The sequence below is a fragment of the Ixodes scapularis genome, unplaced genomic scaffold (genome assembly GCF_016920785.2).
Source record: "Ixodes scapularis isolate PalLabHiFi unplaced genomic scaffold, ASM1692078v2 PGA_scaffold6__148_contigs__length_123643588, whole genome shotgun sequence".
Lineage (NCBI taxonomy): Eukaryota > Metazoa > Arthropoda > Arachnida > Ixodida > Ixodidae > Ixodes > Ixodes scapularis.
Genome location: NW_024609881.1, coordinates 77,719,138 through 77,736,988, shown reverse-complemented (window position 1 = coordinate 77,736,988; position 17,851 = coordinate 77,719,138). Strand labels below are relative to the sequence as shown.

The 17,851-nt window shown below is 45.1% G+C and overlaps 2 protein-coding genes across 4 annotated transcripts in view; one reads left to right on the top strand and one right to left on the bottom strand.

Moving 5' to 3' along the window:
- Window position 1: 1 nt before the first annotated feature.
- LOC115309984 (2-oxoglutarate and iron-dependent oxygenase domain-containing protein 3) lies at window positions 2-9,739 on the top strand. 2 transcript variants are annotated; one of them, XM_029968252.4, is made up of 7 exons: window positions 2-410; window positions 3,239-3,314; window positions 3,398-3,466; window positions 4,929-4,985; window positions 6,137-6,290; window positions 6,706-6,832; window positions 8,034-9,739. In XM_029968252.4, the coding sequence occupies exons 1-7, from the start codon at window positions 113-115 to the stop codon at window positions 8,204-8,206; spliced, it is 954 nt and encodes a 317-aa protein (XP_029824112.2). In that variant the 5' UTR covers window positions 2-112; the 3' UTR covers window positions 8,207-9,739. The 2 variants fall into 2 exon arrangements, with proteins under 2 accessions (XP_029824112.2, XP_029824111.2); XM_029968251.4 differs by having other exon boundaries at window positions 113-410; window positions 3,398-3,505.
- Window positions 9,740-12,721: 2,982 nt separating this feature from the next.
- LOC8028067 (hepatocyte growth factor-regulated tyrosine kinase substrate) overlaps window positions 12,722-17,851 on the bottom strand; it is a 38,406-nt gene continuing 33,276 nt past the window's right edge. For both annotated transcript variants that reach the window (XM_029968261.3, XM_040219559.3), the window contains exons 14-15: window positions 15,656-16,655; window positions 12,722-14,603 (exon numbers count right to left, since the gene is read on the bottom strand). In XM_029968261.3, the coding sequence (XP_029824121.2) occupies window positions 14,425-14,603; window positions 15,656-16,655 (1,179 nt within the window). In that variant the 3' untranslated portion in view covers window positions 12,722-14,424. The remainder of the gene's footprint in view (window positions 14,604-15,655; window positions 16,656-17,851) is intronic.

Below are 17,851 nucleotides of genomic sequence, written 5' to 3'. Positions count from 1 at the left end.
TCGTAGAGGTAGTAAACGAAACTGAACGTGAGCAGAAAAGATAGGACGAGGATCATGCCGCCAACTTCCCTGTTGTGACTGTCGAAACGAAGTTATTAAATCAGTTACAAACATGAGCTCCCGGAAACGCGGTGCTGCCAAGAAGCTAGACGCCAGTGGGCCTGCGGTCGCGGCCACGAGCACCCAATTTGCGGATGAACCGTTTACGAAGACGCCGATCGTGTCCACGAGACGCATCGTGACCCGAGCTGCGCTGTCGCTGGCTCTGGTCGGCGTGCTGTACATCTCGGCCAAATGGAAACCTCAGTCCACGTCGGCGAGCTTGGCAGGCGTGGCAGAGAGCCTTACCCTGAGATCCCAAGCGGTGCCCTGTTCGGAGGACTACGTGGAAGAGCGAAAGCTTTTCAGCGGTAAGGAAGTTTATCCGTGTCTGCCGTTCATTTCTCAGCTGAGACTGCAGTGGAAACTACGTCCTCGTTGGACCAGTCACTGTGGGACCAGTTATACGCCTCTCTTCAGCCACGTCATCACACTCCCGGCCATACCCAGTGAACGGAGTACAATGACTCAGCATTTTCCTCTCGTCTCCCAGTCGGCTTGATAGCCCACTCGCAGCCACGCCTGAACAGCTGCATAATTGTGTTGCAAATAAGTTCAGCAAAATTACCAGGATTTTAGGAACATATATAATCCAAATTTCTCGAAAGTTTCATGCTTTTATTGTCAGTTGAATTGACCCTCACTGTTACTATAGATCAAAGTCCATTCACCCTTTAACTTGGCTGCTCAGAGCTTCTGAGTGTGAACGCGGTCATCCACACTATAGCGTATATGCCTATCCCCTTGAATGTTTCATGACCATTGTATACATTGTCCTATTCCAATTAAGTAAATTTCCGTTACTGGCATATTGGTTTTGGTTCTAACATTACAGTCATACACCGCCTACAAAATTTTGGTACAGTTCTCACACACACCTACTGCTTATAGAGCATCATACCAGGTGTCCAAAAAATGTTTTTCTCACAAAAAATAAAAGGCATTATTAAACTTCCAGTCTTTGTCCAAATGTAGTGCTAGCGAACGTCCATGTTTCAGAACCTGACCGTTATCTGATTAAAAAGTTATAAGCACATTTCGAAAATTTTTGCTGAGAAAACAGTAGCCCACGAAGTCCATGAATGAAGATTGTAGGCTTATAACTTCCTAATCAAATGGAAAGGTTTGAAATTGTGGCATCTACCGTAGTATCCCGAGAGATGTCCCACCCCCGAAAGATAACCCGCCCCTATTTTCAACTTGCTTTGCTATATTTCTTAAACACGGAAAGGTAGCTCGCTCTAGTAATCACAGTGTTTGAATCAATGATGGCTTTGACGTAAATGCGACTATTTAGCTATGGCGGGATATAAGCAAACGTTGCTGACTGGGAAGTCATCTTTGCTTCATTGCCCCTCACCATAATAACAAGTTTGGCAGATAGCGAGTTTGTTTTCCGGCACTCGTGCCCACGCGTGCCCACTTGCAGCGTAGAGCGGTTTCGTTTTTGGTCGGCACTCTATGAGCGGTTGCACTCTGAGTTTGTTTCAGTGCCACCACCCCACGCGTGCATGCACTCGCTGCACCGAAAAAAGAGAGCGTACCCCAAAATGCAATCCCGTCACGCCTCGTTCCAGCGAGGAGCGGGAGCAGACGACGAGGGTTCGTCTGCTACGATGTGTCATTCGTACAGCGGAACCAAAACGAAAAGAAAAAAAATATTTTCTGATGGAAATCGTGTCCCGCGGGTAACGAAATCAAACTCAAGCTTGAATTATGAGCGTCTACTATTTCATGAAGGAAGCAATTGACAACCCGTGCTTTATTTGCAAGATTTTAGTCGTTCTGTCGCTGTACAGACGCTGAAATATACCACTGTCTAAAGAAATGCTCAGAACATATGCATCAGCAACCCCCGAGATCTTTATCACCATCCGTGTGTGGGTGAAAAATTGGAACACTTGTCGACAAAGCTCTCTCAGCAGAAACCTGTGACTGCGCAATGCGCATCCGAGAAAGCTAAACATAGTTACTTTACCCGAGGCTTGGGCTACATCATCATGTTTAACATAATTACCTACGTCAGCTATATCGTGCGTAGTCGTATTTTGTTTGAGAATGCTCTTGTTCTCGACGCCCTCACCAAGGCTGAGATCTGATCCATCTGTTACGACGATCGAAATCGAAAGTCCCATGAAACATTTTTTTCCTGGATATTCCAACAGACTACGTTTTAAGCCGTACCCTTTCAGTGTTTAACGCATAACATCACATTCAAACGGATCAAGCTTCTGCGCGGACAGCATCATCAGTTTTCTCCAGTGTAAACGGTTATAAGAATTGAAAGATCGCAACCAGCTGCTTTGTAGTCAGCTGGTTGCAGAAATTTGCACTGTCTGTAAATATCTCTACAACAGCCGAGTTGCTTGAAGTCATCACAAATATACAATACAGGTTGCAGCGACCAACGTTTATAGATGAACGTTGACAGCGACTGCACTCTCGGATTCCCACCCATCACGTTGAACAGAAAGGCGCTAGTTTCGGTTTGAAGTCGGAAATCTTTCTACAACATAGATGGTGACAGCATCAGTCATGCACCATAGATTTATTATTATAATAACTCTATGATCTGCCCTCGGTGCATTTGGCAAGTTTGTTTGAGGCCAGTTCTCTGTGCGACACTCCGCGAGTGCGATGCATTCTAGAAGAGAACTCGAACGGTGCCAGTGCGTGTTAAACAAACTCGCTAAGAAACAGATAACCAAAAATTAGCATTTTTGTTTTTCAACTTTTCTTGGTCGCGATTTGAAATTCAGCCCTTGCCTTTTTTTAACCCGATTTGCTCTTTATTTGAGGTGGGCTATCTCTTGGAATATTACAATACTTTGGACCGCTATAGCACTACACTTAGGTGGAGGCTGAGCATTCGACGATGCATAGTTTAATTTTTCAGTGAAAAAAAAAAACATGACACTTTTTCTGAGCACCTAGTACTTTCGGGATGATTGAAACAGAGCCTTAACAGAGAAACATATGCGAGTTTAGATCACTCGCTGACTCATCTCATTGGCCAAGGTGCTTCGTCAGAATCTCAGGTTAGGTCTACTAAATGCTTGGAACTGGCTTCAGGTGTTGATAGAATAATGGAATCTGAGCTAAAACGGGAGGAATGTTTCTACCCTCTTTACCAATGCAGAATGTGCACCCAGGAAGTGCGGAAGGGTGGTTTCAGACAGCGTGGTGACAGCCAATGAAGTTCTTGTTCTCCTCAGGTAATAAAATCTTGTCCTCACTGGTCAAGTGGATGAACTCGTGGGACCTTTTTGATTCTTTGTGCTTTCTTTGTTCACATCAGGATTGCACAAAGGGGCCTTTCTCTGGGGCGATCCGACGGAGGTGCATCCATCTTGGATCTTCATTCTGGGTCTGTTTCGCGGGGAAAGAAATTTGCCAACGTTTATACGTATGTGTTGTTTGCTTCTTGTCCTCGACTAACTTTGCTGTGGTTAACGGAAACTTCCCTGCCGTTCTTATCCCGACTATAGTTTGCTACTTGTTGTATGCTACTTACCATATGCCATTGCCATATTCCTACTTTCCACATGCTTCGTACGCCACTTGTCATTTCCTAACCATGTGTTCCTTTTTGTTGGCTGCTATTTGTCTACCTTACTTACCATTGAGATGGCATGCTTTGTCAGAAGCAGTTTGCTTGTCTTGTGACTGACTCTGCTCATCTGATATGACTACAGCTGTCTGCTTCTTGTCTGCAGTGTATGCAACAATTAATTGTGTTGTGGCAGTGATGTCGTCTGCTAGCACTTGCTTTGAAGATTAATTCTGTCCACTGGCTTTGACTTTGCAACAACGTAGGTGCTGTCTCCTAGCTCAACTCTTGAAGCAAAAGCTGATTCTGCTGGAAAATTGACCTAGCCAATGCTTGCGGCAGTTATTTTGAGTCAGACCCACTGATTATCTGAACAGCCCTGGCCCACTTCCAGCTTTGGTCAAGCGACAAATGCAATTTTTTAGTTCCATCATCTGCCTCCATGGCCGCATGTGACTGCACCCAGCCTCGAAATGGCCTACTGTACTTTTAGTATACAGAATTTTTCTTTTTTTCTGCTAGCATTAAATTTAGTTAGCGTTATCACTGTTTCTTGTTAAATTACTTGAGCAGTGATGTCTTCACATACTTTTCGCTGTGCACACCAGCGCTGTAGCCATACATTTTTATTGGGGGGGTCAAAGTGCATCTTTATATTATAGGGTCGGCTGGATTTCGGTGGTGGGGCTGAAGCCCTATGAGCCTAGACGCTGGTTACGCCACTGGTACATGCTACTACACTGTTAATGTAAATGCCAAATCTCAACATCATTTACTTATACTCGTTATTTGGCATTGAATGCTAAAAGTTGTGATCCATTTACGAGTGTCGCAGAAACATAATTTGCTTCCCTAATATTTTTAGCAGTTACAGCTAAACAAGAACATTTAATACCTCACTGCCTGATTCACAGATTGCACGAGATCTTTTGCGGTCTCACAAGCAGTTAACCCGTACGCAGTAGCCTGGCTGGTTCAATATATAAAACAATAAATTGCTCAGAAAAGCCAGCAATAAACAGGACAAGCCTCAAGTGCAGGAGGCAATATTATATGAGGAATTGCTCCGCTTTAAAACATTGAACGCATAGTTTAAGTTACCATTCTATTTTCAGTCAGATGAGCCAAATGGAGCTAACAGGGAACTGCAAAATTGTGGAACTGACAGCATCTCTGGCAGCGTACAAGCTGCTGTAGCCCAGTCACTTTGTTTCTATAAATAAGCCATCAGGACAGCTTGGCAAACCTTGTTCTTTTAATGACTCCCCTTCCCCTAAAGGCTCCTCAAGCAGAAGGGCAAGTTACTGTTTACGGAGGAAGACATCAAGGTGTACAGGTGAGGTTTCATTCACAGAACTTTGCTTGTCAACCATGTCGCTCGAGAATTGAGAAAAAGAAAAATTTAAGTTGGCCTGAAATACTACCTGCAGCTTTTTCGCCTGTGGGATCTGCTGTCCCAGTTGACTGGATCCTGCCTGCTGAGAAATTCTCTCTTGCACTCTGCACAGGTTGTTTGGACTTGAGGAATCTTTGAACTGCCATGCTAATTAAAGTCTCATGAAACATGCTGATTTAAGTATATGCTACTCGTGAGAGAGCATGCCAGTGCAAGCCTGTTTTCATTATAAGTGGTTAATGAAAGAACAAAATGTTTGTGCAGGGAGGAGCCTCAGTTGAAAAATGTCTCTTGGGTTTCTGTACTTTCTTGCAGGCGTTGTTTTGCAGCTTCAAGGGTTTCCTCCCGATCATAACTGTTTTTAGTCATTTGTGGGCATTTGTAGATCCTTACATTTTTCAGGACTTATTATTCTTTGTACACTTCATGTATTCCTCACTTAAATGGCAAGCAGCACAGCAGCTATTCGTGTGTTTTTATAAATCGCCCTTTGTCACAGATTTTGAAACAATTATTTTGTGAAAAGGAAATCGCTCACTGTTTGATGGAACAAACTGTTTTACACGGTGCTTCCCCTATACCCAGCCTACACTGACCCATCGCCTATACGCTTCACAACAGTGTGGCCCGTTGTCTGTTAATGATTGTCCCCCCCCCCCCATCTTAACTGCCTAGGCGAGGTCAGTATGGCCTTGCCTAGCTTGCTGGCCAGTGGTCAGTATGTTGTCTGTTTTCATACTATCAACATACGAACAGCGAGAATCCGGTACTCCGGCCTTCGCTCCTTCAGAGAGGCGATGAGATGCTCAAGTGCTCTCTCGACGGTACAAACAGTATGGCACAAACGTTTGAGGGTATTCCTCCTTGTGTTGACACGACTGTACAACTCCGCTCGAGAAAAACTCAACCGTGGCAGCGCCTTGCATCCTTTGAACAATCTGCACTCGCTAAAGCGAAAGGGTGCAACGAAACGTCATCTTTATTTTTGAGACTTGAAAGTCTTTCGGTGCCGATCACGTCGGTGCCCCTCGAAGTCCACACATATCCGAGTTTACAGATGGTGGCGCATCCATGGTGTTTCTGCCTTGCAGGCAGGTGAAGATTAAGATCCGCAGCCTGATTGCGTTCCAGTTCGGAGCGACGCCCGAGAGCCTGCACCTGACGCATCCGACCTTCTTCTCCGAGATGACAGATCGTCCGGCCCTGACCGTTCATGACCAGTACTGGCACGTCCACGTCGACAAGGTAACCTCCCTCGCTCATTGAACACAAAGGTGTACGATAGACCAGACAGTTGCCCGCTGTACAATCTGTTTCACCTTACGATGGACTGCAGAAAATGCTACAGTTCATCCCAGCCAATCCACCACATTGACACAGGACTATGCTTCGCTGTGCCCCTCTCGAAGGTCATGTGACACTCACAGGGTATCACATGACCCTCTCTAAGATCACTTTACACTCACAGCATTGACTTCGACAGCTAGGAGAATCCTCTGCTGTCCCATAAGGTGAAATGAAGCCTCACTCCACTGTACCGGTTCCAAAAGAGGACACATTTCAGAATATTTGGGTATCCAGTCAGAGTGGCAAAAATTGCCACTCGCATTTGCTGGTACAGACCACACTACGAACCTGCTTATTTTTTGGCCTGTTCCAGAAAACATATGGGTCGTTCCATTACACGTCGTTGCTCTACCTGTCCGACTACGCTACGGACTTCGACGGCGGACGCCTGGTGTTTGTGGACGGAGCCTCCGGCAACGTCACCGTAGAACCGAAGAAAGGTGCTCCTGACTTCATATTCCAAGTCGGACCAGTACCTCGCTGTCTAAACATGCATGCAACAAATTTGGTATTGGTCTTTAAGGCCCGTTCACACTCTTGCGACCGAGTACGACTGAGAGAGACGAGATCTCTTACAATTTCTTAAATGTTTCTAGAATGAGGTGACCCACTGACATTGTGGCGCCATCTATGCGGTGACCCTAGAACTGCATTTCACAAAAGCGAAGGTTTTGCGGGATTTCCGAGGTCAAATGTGCGTAATACCCATAGAAAGGCTCGTTTATAACATTGACAAAAGTTTTTCGAGCCAAAAAAGAAAGGATATTGCGCGAGAAATAAAAAAAAATATGCCGGACCGCCGAGTTTACACTGCTTCCCAATAGATGGCGCCAGTGTGTTCTCTGGTTTAAGAAGTTTTAAGGAACCCAGGTTTAAGAGGTCGCAAGCAGTTGCAAGAGTGTGAACGGGCCTTTAGAGTGACAACTGCCATGGAGCATTGATCGGAGAGACAGATAGTCGGGAAGTGGCTCTTGTCTCGGGAACTAGACTGGAGGCAAGACACATGCAGTCTTTGCTTTGAGGAATTTTGTGGGAATGAGGGAAAAACATGTTTCCATCTTTATTAAAACGTGAAACACATAACAGAGGTGTCACGACGGTCTTGGAGAACGGGTTTAGGATCCTGACACCACCACTTTATGGTTTGACCGAGATGCTGGGCTCAGCACTTGACGACGAAGATTGTTTATGTCTTTAGGAAATGAAACAGCCATGGTTGTGTATTCTCTCAGGCTTGTTACTTCTTGCTTTTTCTAGGAATACGTTTAGAAAATAAAAATAAAATAATGTGTCCTAAATAAGACACGGCCATCATTACAGTGAAAAACGATGTGCACGTCGAGGTAACCTAACGCCACACTTTAAGCAACTCCGTGAGTGGTTAAGGCTGATTCACGCACTTGCACGAGTCCGGCCGAATGCGACTGCTACGATTGTATCGTTTTGCCATGTAGTGGTCAACGGAGTAGTTTAATTTGTCCTTCGAAATCTGAACCCCGAGACATGGAGACACATCTTGTCTGTTATTTTATTTCTTAGTGCCTTGGGGAGTACAATGTTTCCTAACCAGCTCTCGAGCATACTTTTGCTTCACTTAATTTGTTGTTTGCTTTTTCTTGTTCATTCCGCTACCCTCATCAGGTCGACTCTTGGCATTCACGTCTGGTTCCGAGAATCCCCACAGAGTGGAGCCAGTGGAGAGAGGTGTTCGGTACGCACTGACCGTGTCCTTCTCCTGTGATCCTTCAAAGGCCGTCGCCGACCCCGGAACGTCGTCAGCGGCACAGGCCCAAAATAAGCGACAGGAACTTTGATGCAAAAGGTTCCTCGAGGACTGTTCGTTGGCATCTTGCTGACGTTGTACTGTTTTTCAACTTTGCAATCGTATGTTTGCCGACGTGGAAGCCGGTAGTCCACTGTGGTGCTGGTGGTGTACCAGGGCACTCCAGATGTTACTGGGTGTCTCGTTCGGAAGAAAGCGACGGTTTGTTGAGCTATAAATTGTGTCGCGCGACGGAACATGCAGTAATTTTGTCAAAGTGTGCATCCTCTTGGTTGTCACAACATCCTAGGCTGGGAAAGAGCAGCTTGAAGGAAGCGTAAAGATAAGCTCAAAAGACTTCACCGATCTATGGATCGCTGGCACCAGAACAACATCATTAAAGTCCCCTAGGCTACAGCGCATAGGTTGTGCCGGGAGCTCACACGAAAACTGACAAACAAGTTCCTCTTGTGAGGGCAGAGTATTTTACAGAGAGTAATAATCAGTTCCGTTCATCCAGAATCTCCGTAACACAGATATGTACACTCAGCAATACTGTGATCAGGAACATGCCATCATCTATTTTTTCTTTTTTTTTATTAGTATTGAACGACTATCATCAAAACTACTATAGTGGTGGAAAGTGCTCGGTTAAAGTATTAACTGAAGTGGCAAGTTTTGATAGCCCCCAGTACCCTTTCAAAATAAAATGTGAAAAAAACGTCGAAGTCGTGTGCGCTAACAGTGCTATGCGGTGTACCTTTTTCATTGGCAGTTCAAATTCTCATTCTGCATCCTTTTACGGGCCAGGTATGCAAAAAAGTATAATGGTGGGGTCCCAATTTGGAAGTAGAAACTTAGCATACCTGTCACCAAGTGACGTAGCCAGGAATTGTTTTCAGGGGGAGCCGAGGTGGCTGGGATGTCCATGACGGGGGGTGCGGTGCGGGGGGGGGGGGGGGGGGTCAAATTGCACATTTTTTTATAGTCGGGTTGACTTCTGAAGGGGGCTGAAGGCCCCCCCCCCCCCCCCCAGAAATCCAGCAGACCCTATAAAAAGTTTAGTTTTAACCAAGGCAAAACTTCAGCCGTGACCAGACTTTGGCCGAAAAGGAACCGATGATGTGACTAACCAAATGGAAGTGTTGACCTGAACTGTGATACAACCAAAACTGCAGGCCCAACCGACCGGTGTGATATTTAAGCTGGGCTTAATCGGTCTGTTGAGAACTAGTCGGAATGGTGCTACTTATTCCCACCAGCCGTTGGGTTGTGGAAAAACAAATTTTTAAGATGAAGTCTAGCAAGTGATCAATGGGACCATATGCCTGCATTATTCTTTCTTTCAGCAACATATGTATTTACAACTCCTTCGACGGTATTATTCTAAATGTTGGGGGAGAAAGGCATCCTCACTATTGTCATGACCTCTGCACAAGTGTTGGTCGTACATTGTCACCACTCTACCTTTTGACTCGTGGCCTCTGCTTTTGACTTATTTTTGAAGCTTACCAAAGCCTGTACAAAATGTTGTGAACTGTTTTTTTTGGGGGGAATAAAGGTTTCTACTCGTTTTCAAAGTTTCCATTGCTTCTGAAATGGTTATTTAACTGAATGCCAGGTATCAACTTGCAAGGCATTGCCCGAGCATTTCATCCACGTTGATCCATGCGCTTCTCTGCATTTTGCATGCATACCCCAAAGAAACTCGCTTCTATATAAAATTGTGTGAATCCTGAAGATGAAGAAAAATGCAGCTGTGCACTACAAGGAGGCATATTCATAGCCACTCCCCTTATTTGTATTTGATGGGAACAAACTATATAGAGTATTTTCTGTCCATCAGCAAACGTTTGATTTCTAACTACCTATACAAATTGCAATATGTAGTGAAGATTGGGAGTGTTTATAAAAAGGTAATACAGTAAAACCTCGTTATAACAAAGTTGAAGGAGCGATCATAATTATTTCGTTATAACCATTAGTTTGTTATAGCTAGGGTTCCGCGTTTTCGGTTTCTATTTTTTCAAAATTCGGCGTACTTTTTTCGGTGTTTATTTTAATATACAATTTTCGTTTTTTTTCGGCGGATATTTATGCCCACAAAAGTTTATCGGCTTCTTTCGGTGAATATAAAATAAACACCAACGGACACCGGATCAGTTGATCCTTGTACGTAGCTCTGATGTTTGTGATCACTCAAAGAAGAACGGCACAGATACATTGAAAAAGAAATGGACACTTCGTTTGGCAAATATGTGCAACTGTAAAAGAAACAAGAAAAAAACCATAGAAGTACAAACAAGTCAGATATGAAGCCTATGCCCAATAAACATGGAACTTCACTTTCTGTACATCAGGATTACGCAATCTCATTATAGTACACACACATGTACTTGCCAAGGTTCTTCTCCTTAATCCGCACTATTTCTCTTTTTTTAATATGCCCCTGAGCTTCGAGAATGCCCTCTCAACGCTAACACCGGACACGGACAGGCTGAGGAGATGAAGCGCTGCCTGAGCCAGCATCGGCCCATCAACCAGTTGTGACCGCCGAAAAAGGCACGGTGCGACATTTTAAAGCACAACACAACATGCAGAGCTTGGATCACGTCAGTCTTCCTTACAACGAGTTTGAAAGCATGCTCGTACATGGCGAAGTCATGGGGCATTTCGGACTTCACGTTCCGATCAATGATGCGCACATTAAACCAAAACGTTGCGATGCCATTCGTGTATCCCATACTTTCTGACACGTTTCGATAGACACTGTCGTTCCACTTTTTTGCCACGGCTCTGTTGTACGACTGGAAGGTCAAAGTGACCTTTTCCGGTTAACACTGAATTTTAGAAAATGGACTGGACGAACTTTTATCGGTTTAAATCGAAAATGCCGAACCTAAAAACTGACCTTTTTCGGTTAAAACCGAATTTCCAAAAATGAATTCGGCATACTTTTATCGGTCTTTATCGGTTTAAACCGAAAACTCCGAACCCTAATTATAGCCAATGTCCATTTCTTCCCTAATAGCAAGCAAGGGGAATTATGATTGCTTTGTTATATCCATTAGTTTGTTATATCCCATTTTTTTATAACGAGGTTTTACTGTAATTGTAATTTTTTTTTTTTTTTTTCAGTTGGGATAGAAAAATGTAAAATAAGGAAACCACTAGCTTTTACATAGCATGTTTCCTAAAATATTCTCGAATATCAAAAAAAGTTATTGTAAAATCCATAACCTCATATTCTAAGTGGTTCACTCAGTTTCTACCCGACTCGTCTTCGAAGACCTCATATGGAATTTCAACTTCGTCAAAATAATAGCATTATGTCTCGACCCTGAGAAAGTCTAGGCATATAAAATATTTTCATACATATGCTCCGCCCTTCCTTGGGGTGGTTTGACAACAGATGTCTCGGTGCAAAGGCCGAGGAAATTGCTTTGTGGCAACAATACCAAAAAGCATTCTCATCATACCATAACAGGTGAAAGTAAATGTAAAAAAAAAAAAAGAACATGCACTTTTTTTTTCATACGCACTTTGTGTACAAAGAAAACCAATGCACCTAGGTTTCTTAGAGGGCCAGCATTAGTAATCAATTTTAACAAGGCTAAAATCCCATTTAGAAGCCTATGCTGAGTACCCATCAAATTATGATTTGAACCCATCAGCTGAACAGATCAATATTAAGAAAAACTTGAGGGACGCTGACGTATCACCCCCTAGCAACAAGCATGCGGGGAGAAAACATAGTTCGCTGGTTTTGGAGCGATAATTGCGGACTATGTTTCCCGCACCACAATCAGTTTGCGTTTTTCTCAAACTAATTTACAATAAGCTTAAAAAGTGTTGCAATAATAACGTTTGCATTCACCGCGAGATGCAGCATTTCCATTGGTCCAGTTTTAGCGATGGGCAGGGAATGGGGGATTGTCTTCCAAGAGAAAATAGTCCGGATATACTTCTGCCATCGGCTTAATAAACGGTTTTGTAATCTAAAACTTTGTATACATATTAACTTGCACCTACTACGCAATATAACAACATAAACAGACGATCGCAGAAAGCTCCGGAGGGCAATCCGACAGCATTATTGGGCCCCGCTCACATCGCCTTCCCATTCGCTGTGCAAGCGTGCCGAACGTGGGTTAGAATTCCACCTAAAATTCTCCATATTTTTCTTTAATTAAGGCAAACAAATTATTTTACAAAGCGAAATCATTTGAGACATGTGGCAACAATTAATTCACATTACATGTCATGTTCTTTTTTTAATTTTCTTTTCACGCGCGACGTCACGTTTCACGTGAGCATTGTTTGAAATTTCCGCGCGAGGTCATAGTGTGTGGCGTCGTGACCCTATCGACCAATGAGAATTCGTCACTGTAAAGCCACTAATGCCGGCTTTACAGCGACCAAGCTTATTAACGCTATCGCGTTAATAAGTTAATATGTGCCGCCCCCCATCAGGTCTGTTTTCCAACTTCCCGAAATCTGTACAGACACTGGACGGATGGCATAAATTGCATACTGTCGTTAACAGGACATGACCCAAAACAACAAGTACAGAGCAAGTAGTAAACTTTAATAATAATGAACATGGCAAACTGTGCCAACATCCACAATAAAAAGAAAGGCCAGCCCATCATTAGTCTCCAGCATGTGCACACTAATCAAGCAATAGTTTCCACCACCCCCGCTACAGCACTTAAAAATATAATGGATGCATACCAATCAACTGCAGAGTTGTCCACTTGGAACAAGGTTTCCACAAATGACCACTGAGAAAGTGCCCTCAAAGCAGACCACGCAACACAGTCACCTTCGTTTCACCAAGCAGCGAGCCAGTAGAAAGTAGTCGTATCAATCTCCATAATTTAGCGAAACTGCAATCACGGCTGGGTGATGATTCTCAGAACTACTTTTCTTTTCCTTTTGAATGATCTGCAGCAAAAGCTGGAAAAAAACCGGAGTTCGAAATATTCTTTGCCTGCAATGCTACCAAAGGAAACAACCAGCCTCAATAACATTGCACTTATCAATACGACCCAGCAGCTTTGGTCCTGGACCCAAATGGCGTTCCCAGTTTGACTCTTGGCATTATTACTTGCCACAAACAACTGCTATTCCATAAATAGTGACAAGAGCCATCATTGTTTTGAAGCCACTGCAACACCCTTTTACGTGGGACCAGACACCGTTGCAGACTGCCTCCAGTACTTTCTGCAACAATGTTCGGTAGAAATGTTTGCTAAAATTTTCTAAAACTGATTAGTGTTTGTGAAGAGCATATAGTGACAGATCCACCACAGGCCATCCGCAAACCAGAAGCCCGGCGGCAGACGACAGGCGGTCGTGGTATTTAGGCGTTTTTCGGGCGTTGTTGCACACTGATAGCATAAAAAAAAAAAGGAACAGCACAGCTTGCAAATGACTACGTTTTCACGAAAGACAGAACCACCGTTTAAAGAAAGGCTTCAAGAACACAAGGCCAATCGCCAAACAGCAGACGACAAAGCCTCCCTATCCATCGTATGCAGCGAAACGTCCTCTGGGCCCGTATGGCAGCAGCCTTTCAGCGTACTGTGGGCTAAAGCATGAAGCTGAAGGTCGGCTACGGATCGTCTGTGCGTCTGCTCCAAGTGGGCTGGAGTAGGTCACAGGCCAGGATCCAGACAAAGCACTTGAGTTTCCTCGAAGTCCATTGCAGGTTGGTCATCCCCTCAAATTGAACAGCATGCCGATAATCGCCCAGGAAGACTGCGGCCCTCTAATGCAGCAGCAACTAAATATCACTGACACGAGGGCATCAGACCGTCACCAAGTCGACCGGGTCAACCGCGCACTACTTCAGACTGGCTGGAAGTCGGCTCCAAAAAGGCAACCAACGCAAGTCCCAGGAAAAATCCAGTACTACATGCGGTGGTCACATTTAAGCCACCAGCAAATGGGCTCCAGGTCGGCCACACGATGGCACCAGACCGGTACCAAGCCGGCCCGGTGAACCACACACGGCATCAAACCGGCTGGAAGTCGGCTAAGAGGAGGCGACCAATGCAAGTCCAAGGAAAAATCCAGAGCCACATGCGGTGGTCAACTCTAGGCCACCACCAAGCTGACTGTAGGTCTGCTACATGTCAGGAGCAGGTCGGGGGGCCACTCTAAGTAAAGCACTGAGACTGTTTGCGGGGATCAGCTGGTCCACGATCCACACAAAACCCGGGTTCCATTGCTCGTGAAGGCTTGGAAGAATTCAATGCGGTAGGATCAGTCGAAACTGATGAGGGCAGCCTCCTGCACCGGTGGGGGCGCCACTGGCATTTGCTCGTGTGATGGCATGCTGGTGGGGACGTGGTGACCCTGCTGCTGTGGTGACGTCGGGTGTGCCATGTGGTTCGAATGGTGTTGCTGCATGCTCTGTGGCAGAGGTACTCCCAGGGGCATGGCTGCAAAGAATGAATCATACACTGCTTGTAGATAACATACAACTGACAAAAAGTGTTGACCACACCTGAAATTTATTATGTTAAAACCCCTGAAATTTCTTTTTATTCTGTTTCTTTTTTGAAAATTTCTAAATATAGAGGAAAGGCCGTTTAGAAATATCCGATTACTTGTGAAGTGAAAATATTGAATTTTGAGGTAGATTCTTATGCAAAGTTTGCATTGAGGTAGTACAGCTAGCATTTCCCAACTCTAATTTAAGCCAAGTTCCCTAACAAGAACAGCATTTCTTTTCACGATTCAATCATATTCTGCACATTGTGGAAGAATACTTACATAATAATCACTGAGACAGACAAACCAAAACAGAAAATTATTTAGGATTTGATTTTAAAGAATGAAACCAAATTTTTGTTTGGTACAGTCAAATCTCGCTAATTCAAACTCGAGGGGGACCGAAAATTTGTTTGAATAAAGCCAAGTTTAAATTACCGGGAGTTTCCTCCCATAGATATGCATAGGATGGGACCTGCATGTTAGTCTGAATTATCCGTATGTTTGAATGAAGAGAGTTTGAATTAATGAGGATCGACTGTACCAAGCCCAAACGAAAGAAAAAACTTGACCAGTAATGAATAAACAATAATTCAGCAACAAACCCACAAATAATAAGCGTACAGCTTGACACACTGCCTCCAAAGGCTATAGAAATCTGTAGGCTACACAGACCCCAGACAAGTGATGCCAACTGGACAAATAATTCGAGACTCCTGTCAAACTTCGCTGACCTCTTTTCAATGCTTCAGCTTTTCATCATCAGATGCTCTGAATTTCTGGGGAATGTTCCATGTGCTCCTCACTGGGCATTGTCTTAGCTTCATGGCAAAGCAAGATGATGTGACAATAAATACTGTCTAGGGCAGGTGTTCCCAAGCCTTCGAATCGTGAAGGCACCTGGCTATCATGTATCACAGCTGCAGCAACCCCTCCTACTTTCAGCATTGTTTGAATCAAGAGAGAGAAAGAGCCTGAACCATGGAAGTATATCACTTACACTGCAGGGCATATGCCTGAAACTCCATGGGATGTGGCAGCATGTGCGGCAGGGTCATGCTTCCGTACTGCGGCCCCCCGACCATGTTCTGGGGGGGCATCATGTACGGCATGCCTGCGGCATGTGTGGGAGACCGGTACGGTCCAGGTACGCCGGCCATGGAACCCATCTGCTGCGGCATCGGGCCTCGCTGCATCATGGGCCCTGGTTGTTGCTGTGGTGGTGGTGGTGCGTGTCCTTGCGGTAGGCGCATCCCTGCTGGAAGAGGTCCTTGATGCATCTGTCCTTGTTGAGGAAGCATTGTGCCAGGTGGCAGCCCTTGTCCTGGATGCACCACTTGTCCTGGCTGAGGATGCATGGTGCCTGGTTGCCCCGGATGAACCACTTGTCCATGCTGTGGATGCCCTGTTCCTTGCGGGACCTGGCCCGGTTGTGGCATTGGGACTTGGTGTGAATGTATCGTCAGTGGCGCTTGCTGGGGATGCACTTGTCCTTGCTGAGTATGCATCTGCCCTTGCTGAGGTGGCATCTGTCCTTGCTGAGGTGGCATCTGCCCTTGCTGGGGTGGCATCTGCCCTTGCTGGGGTGGCATCTGCCCTTGCTGAGGTGGCATCTGACCCGGCTGAGGTGGCATCTGACCCGGCTGAGGTGGCATCTGCCCCTGCTGAGGTGGCATCTGCCCCTGCTGAGGTGGCATATGTCCTTGTTGAGAAGGCATCTGCCCTTGCTGGGGGTGCATCTGAGGATGCACCTGTCCTGGTTGTGGAGGCACTGCTCCAGGATGATGTGGAATGGAATTTGGAGGCAGACTGCCTGGTTGGCCTGCCATGGAGACCATCTGGGGAGGCAGGCTTCCAGGCTGGCCTGGGAAGCCTGGTGTGGTGGTGTTAATGTGGTGGTACTGTAGCTGCTGCTTTTGCAGTTCATGCCGCATCTGCAGCTCCCTTTCTTGCTCTTGCATGCGTTGCAGTGCCAACTGGTGCTGGTACTGAAGATACTCCTGCGAGACATCAAGAGAATAAAATCTTGTCAGGACAACAACTACCATGCTGCATTAATGATCATGCTAATTAGCCCTATCTATTAGTCTTTCTGGATTGAATAATGTAGACAGTTATTAGAAAAAATGAATCAGCATGCAATAGACAAAAAATTCCAGTATCCAGTAACTACCATCCAAGGAATGGTGGTTACCACTAGATCCAAGGAATGACATGTAAACGACAAAGAGAAACACAAATACTGAATGGGCGGCATAACTTAGTGTTTGCTTTAAATCTAGTTTACAGGTATTGTAGTAAAAAGCAGAATGGAATGGCACAACACAAAAGCTGAATCCTAACATCCTCAATCCTCTCATTTCTTTTTTTTCTTCAAAGATGCAGTCTTAAAATTGGAACATCAAGCCCAACAGAGTGCCGAATGTAACGCCATTTTTCAATTGGTGTTTGCAATGAGGATAATCGTCAACTACAACGAGAGTCCGACAAGAAAACGGTTTGCTTTTACATTCTAGGCAGAATCTCATCTTGTCGTTGAAGCCCAGCTCTCAATACCCCAATTCTAGTTAAATCACATCTAACATAACCACAAGGATGTAACCTCACCAACATCCCTGTGACTTCGAACGATGCACATCACTTGCCACCGGTTGCAAGCGTTCAAACATTTGTGTGGGAGATGGCGGGCAGTGGTGGAACTACTGCAATCACTCAACTAATAGCCGCACTGTTTACAAGAACATCAGCAACCCTCAAAAAGTCCCAAACCCCCCCCCCCCCCCCCCCCCCTTTATTTCCGACTGAAAACGCGGGGCAATAAAGGCATTTAGACAGTGAACAAGAGTTCATTGCACAGACAGAATAAGGCAAAATGGAGGACTACAGACAGAATAAGAAGGCAGAGCTGTTAACTTGGGGCACAATGTAAAATATATATACATATTAGTGCGAAGGGTGAGGTTGCTTTGTCCGCAACACAAACTCAATCCATGGCTCAGTCCGTGGGAGGTTAAACTAGGAGGGGGCGGGGGGCACTGCAATTTCGTTGCTCGTTAAACCCATGCGACCAGCTCGCGAAACCCCTGTCTTTGCGGAACCCAGATTGGGAACCCCTCTTTAAAGCTACTATTTCTCATAATGCATAGATATGATCTTGCAAATACTGCAAAAATCCCCTCGTGACCAGGGTAAGTCA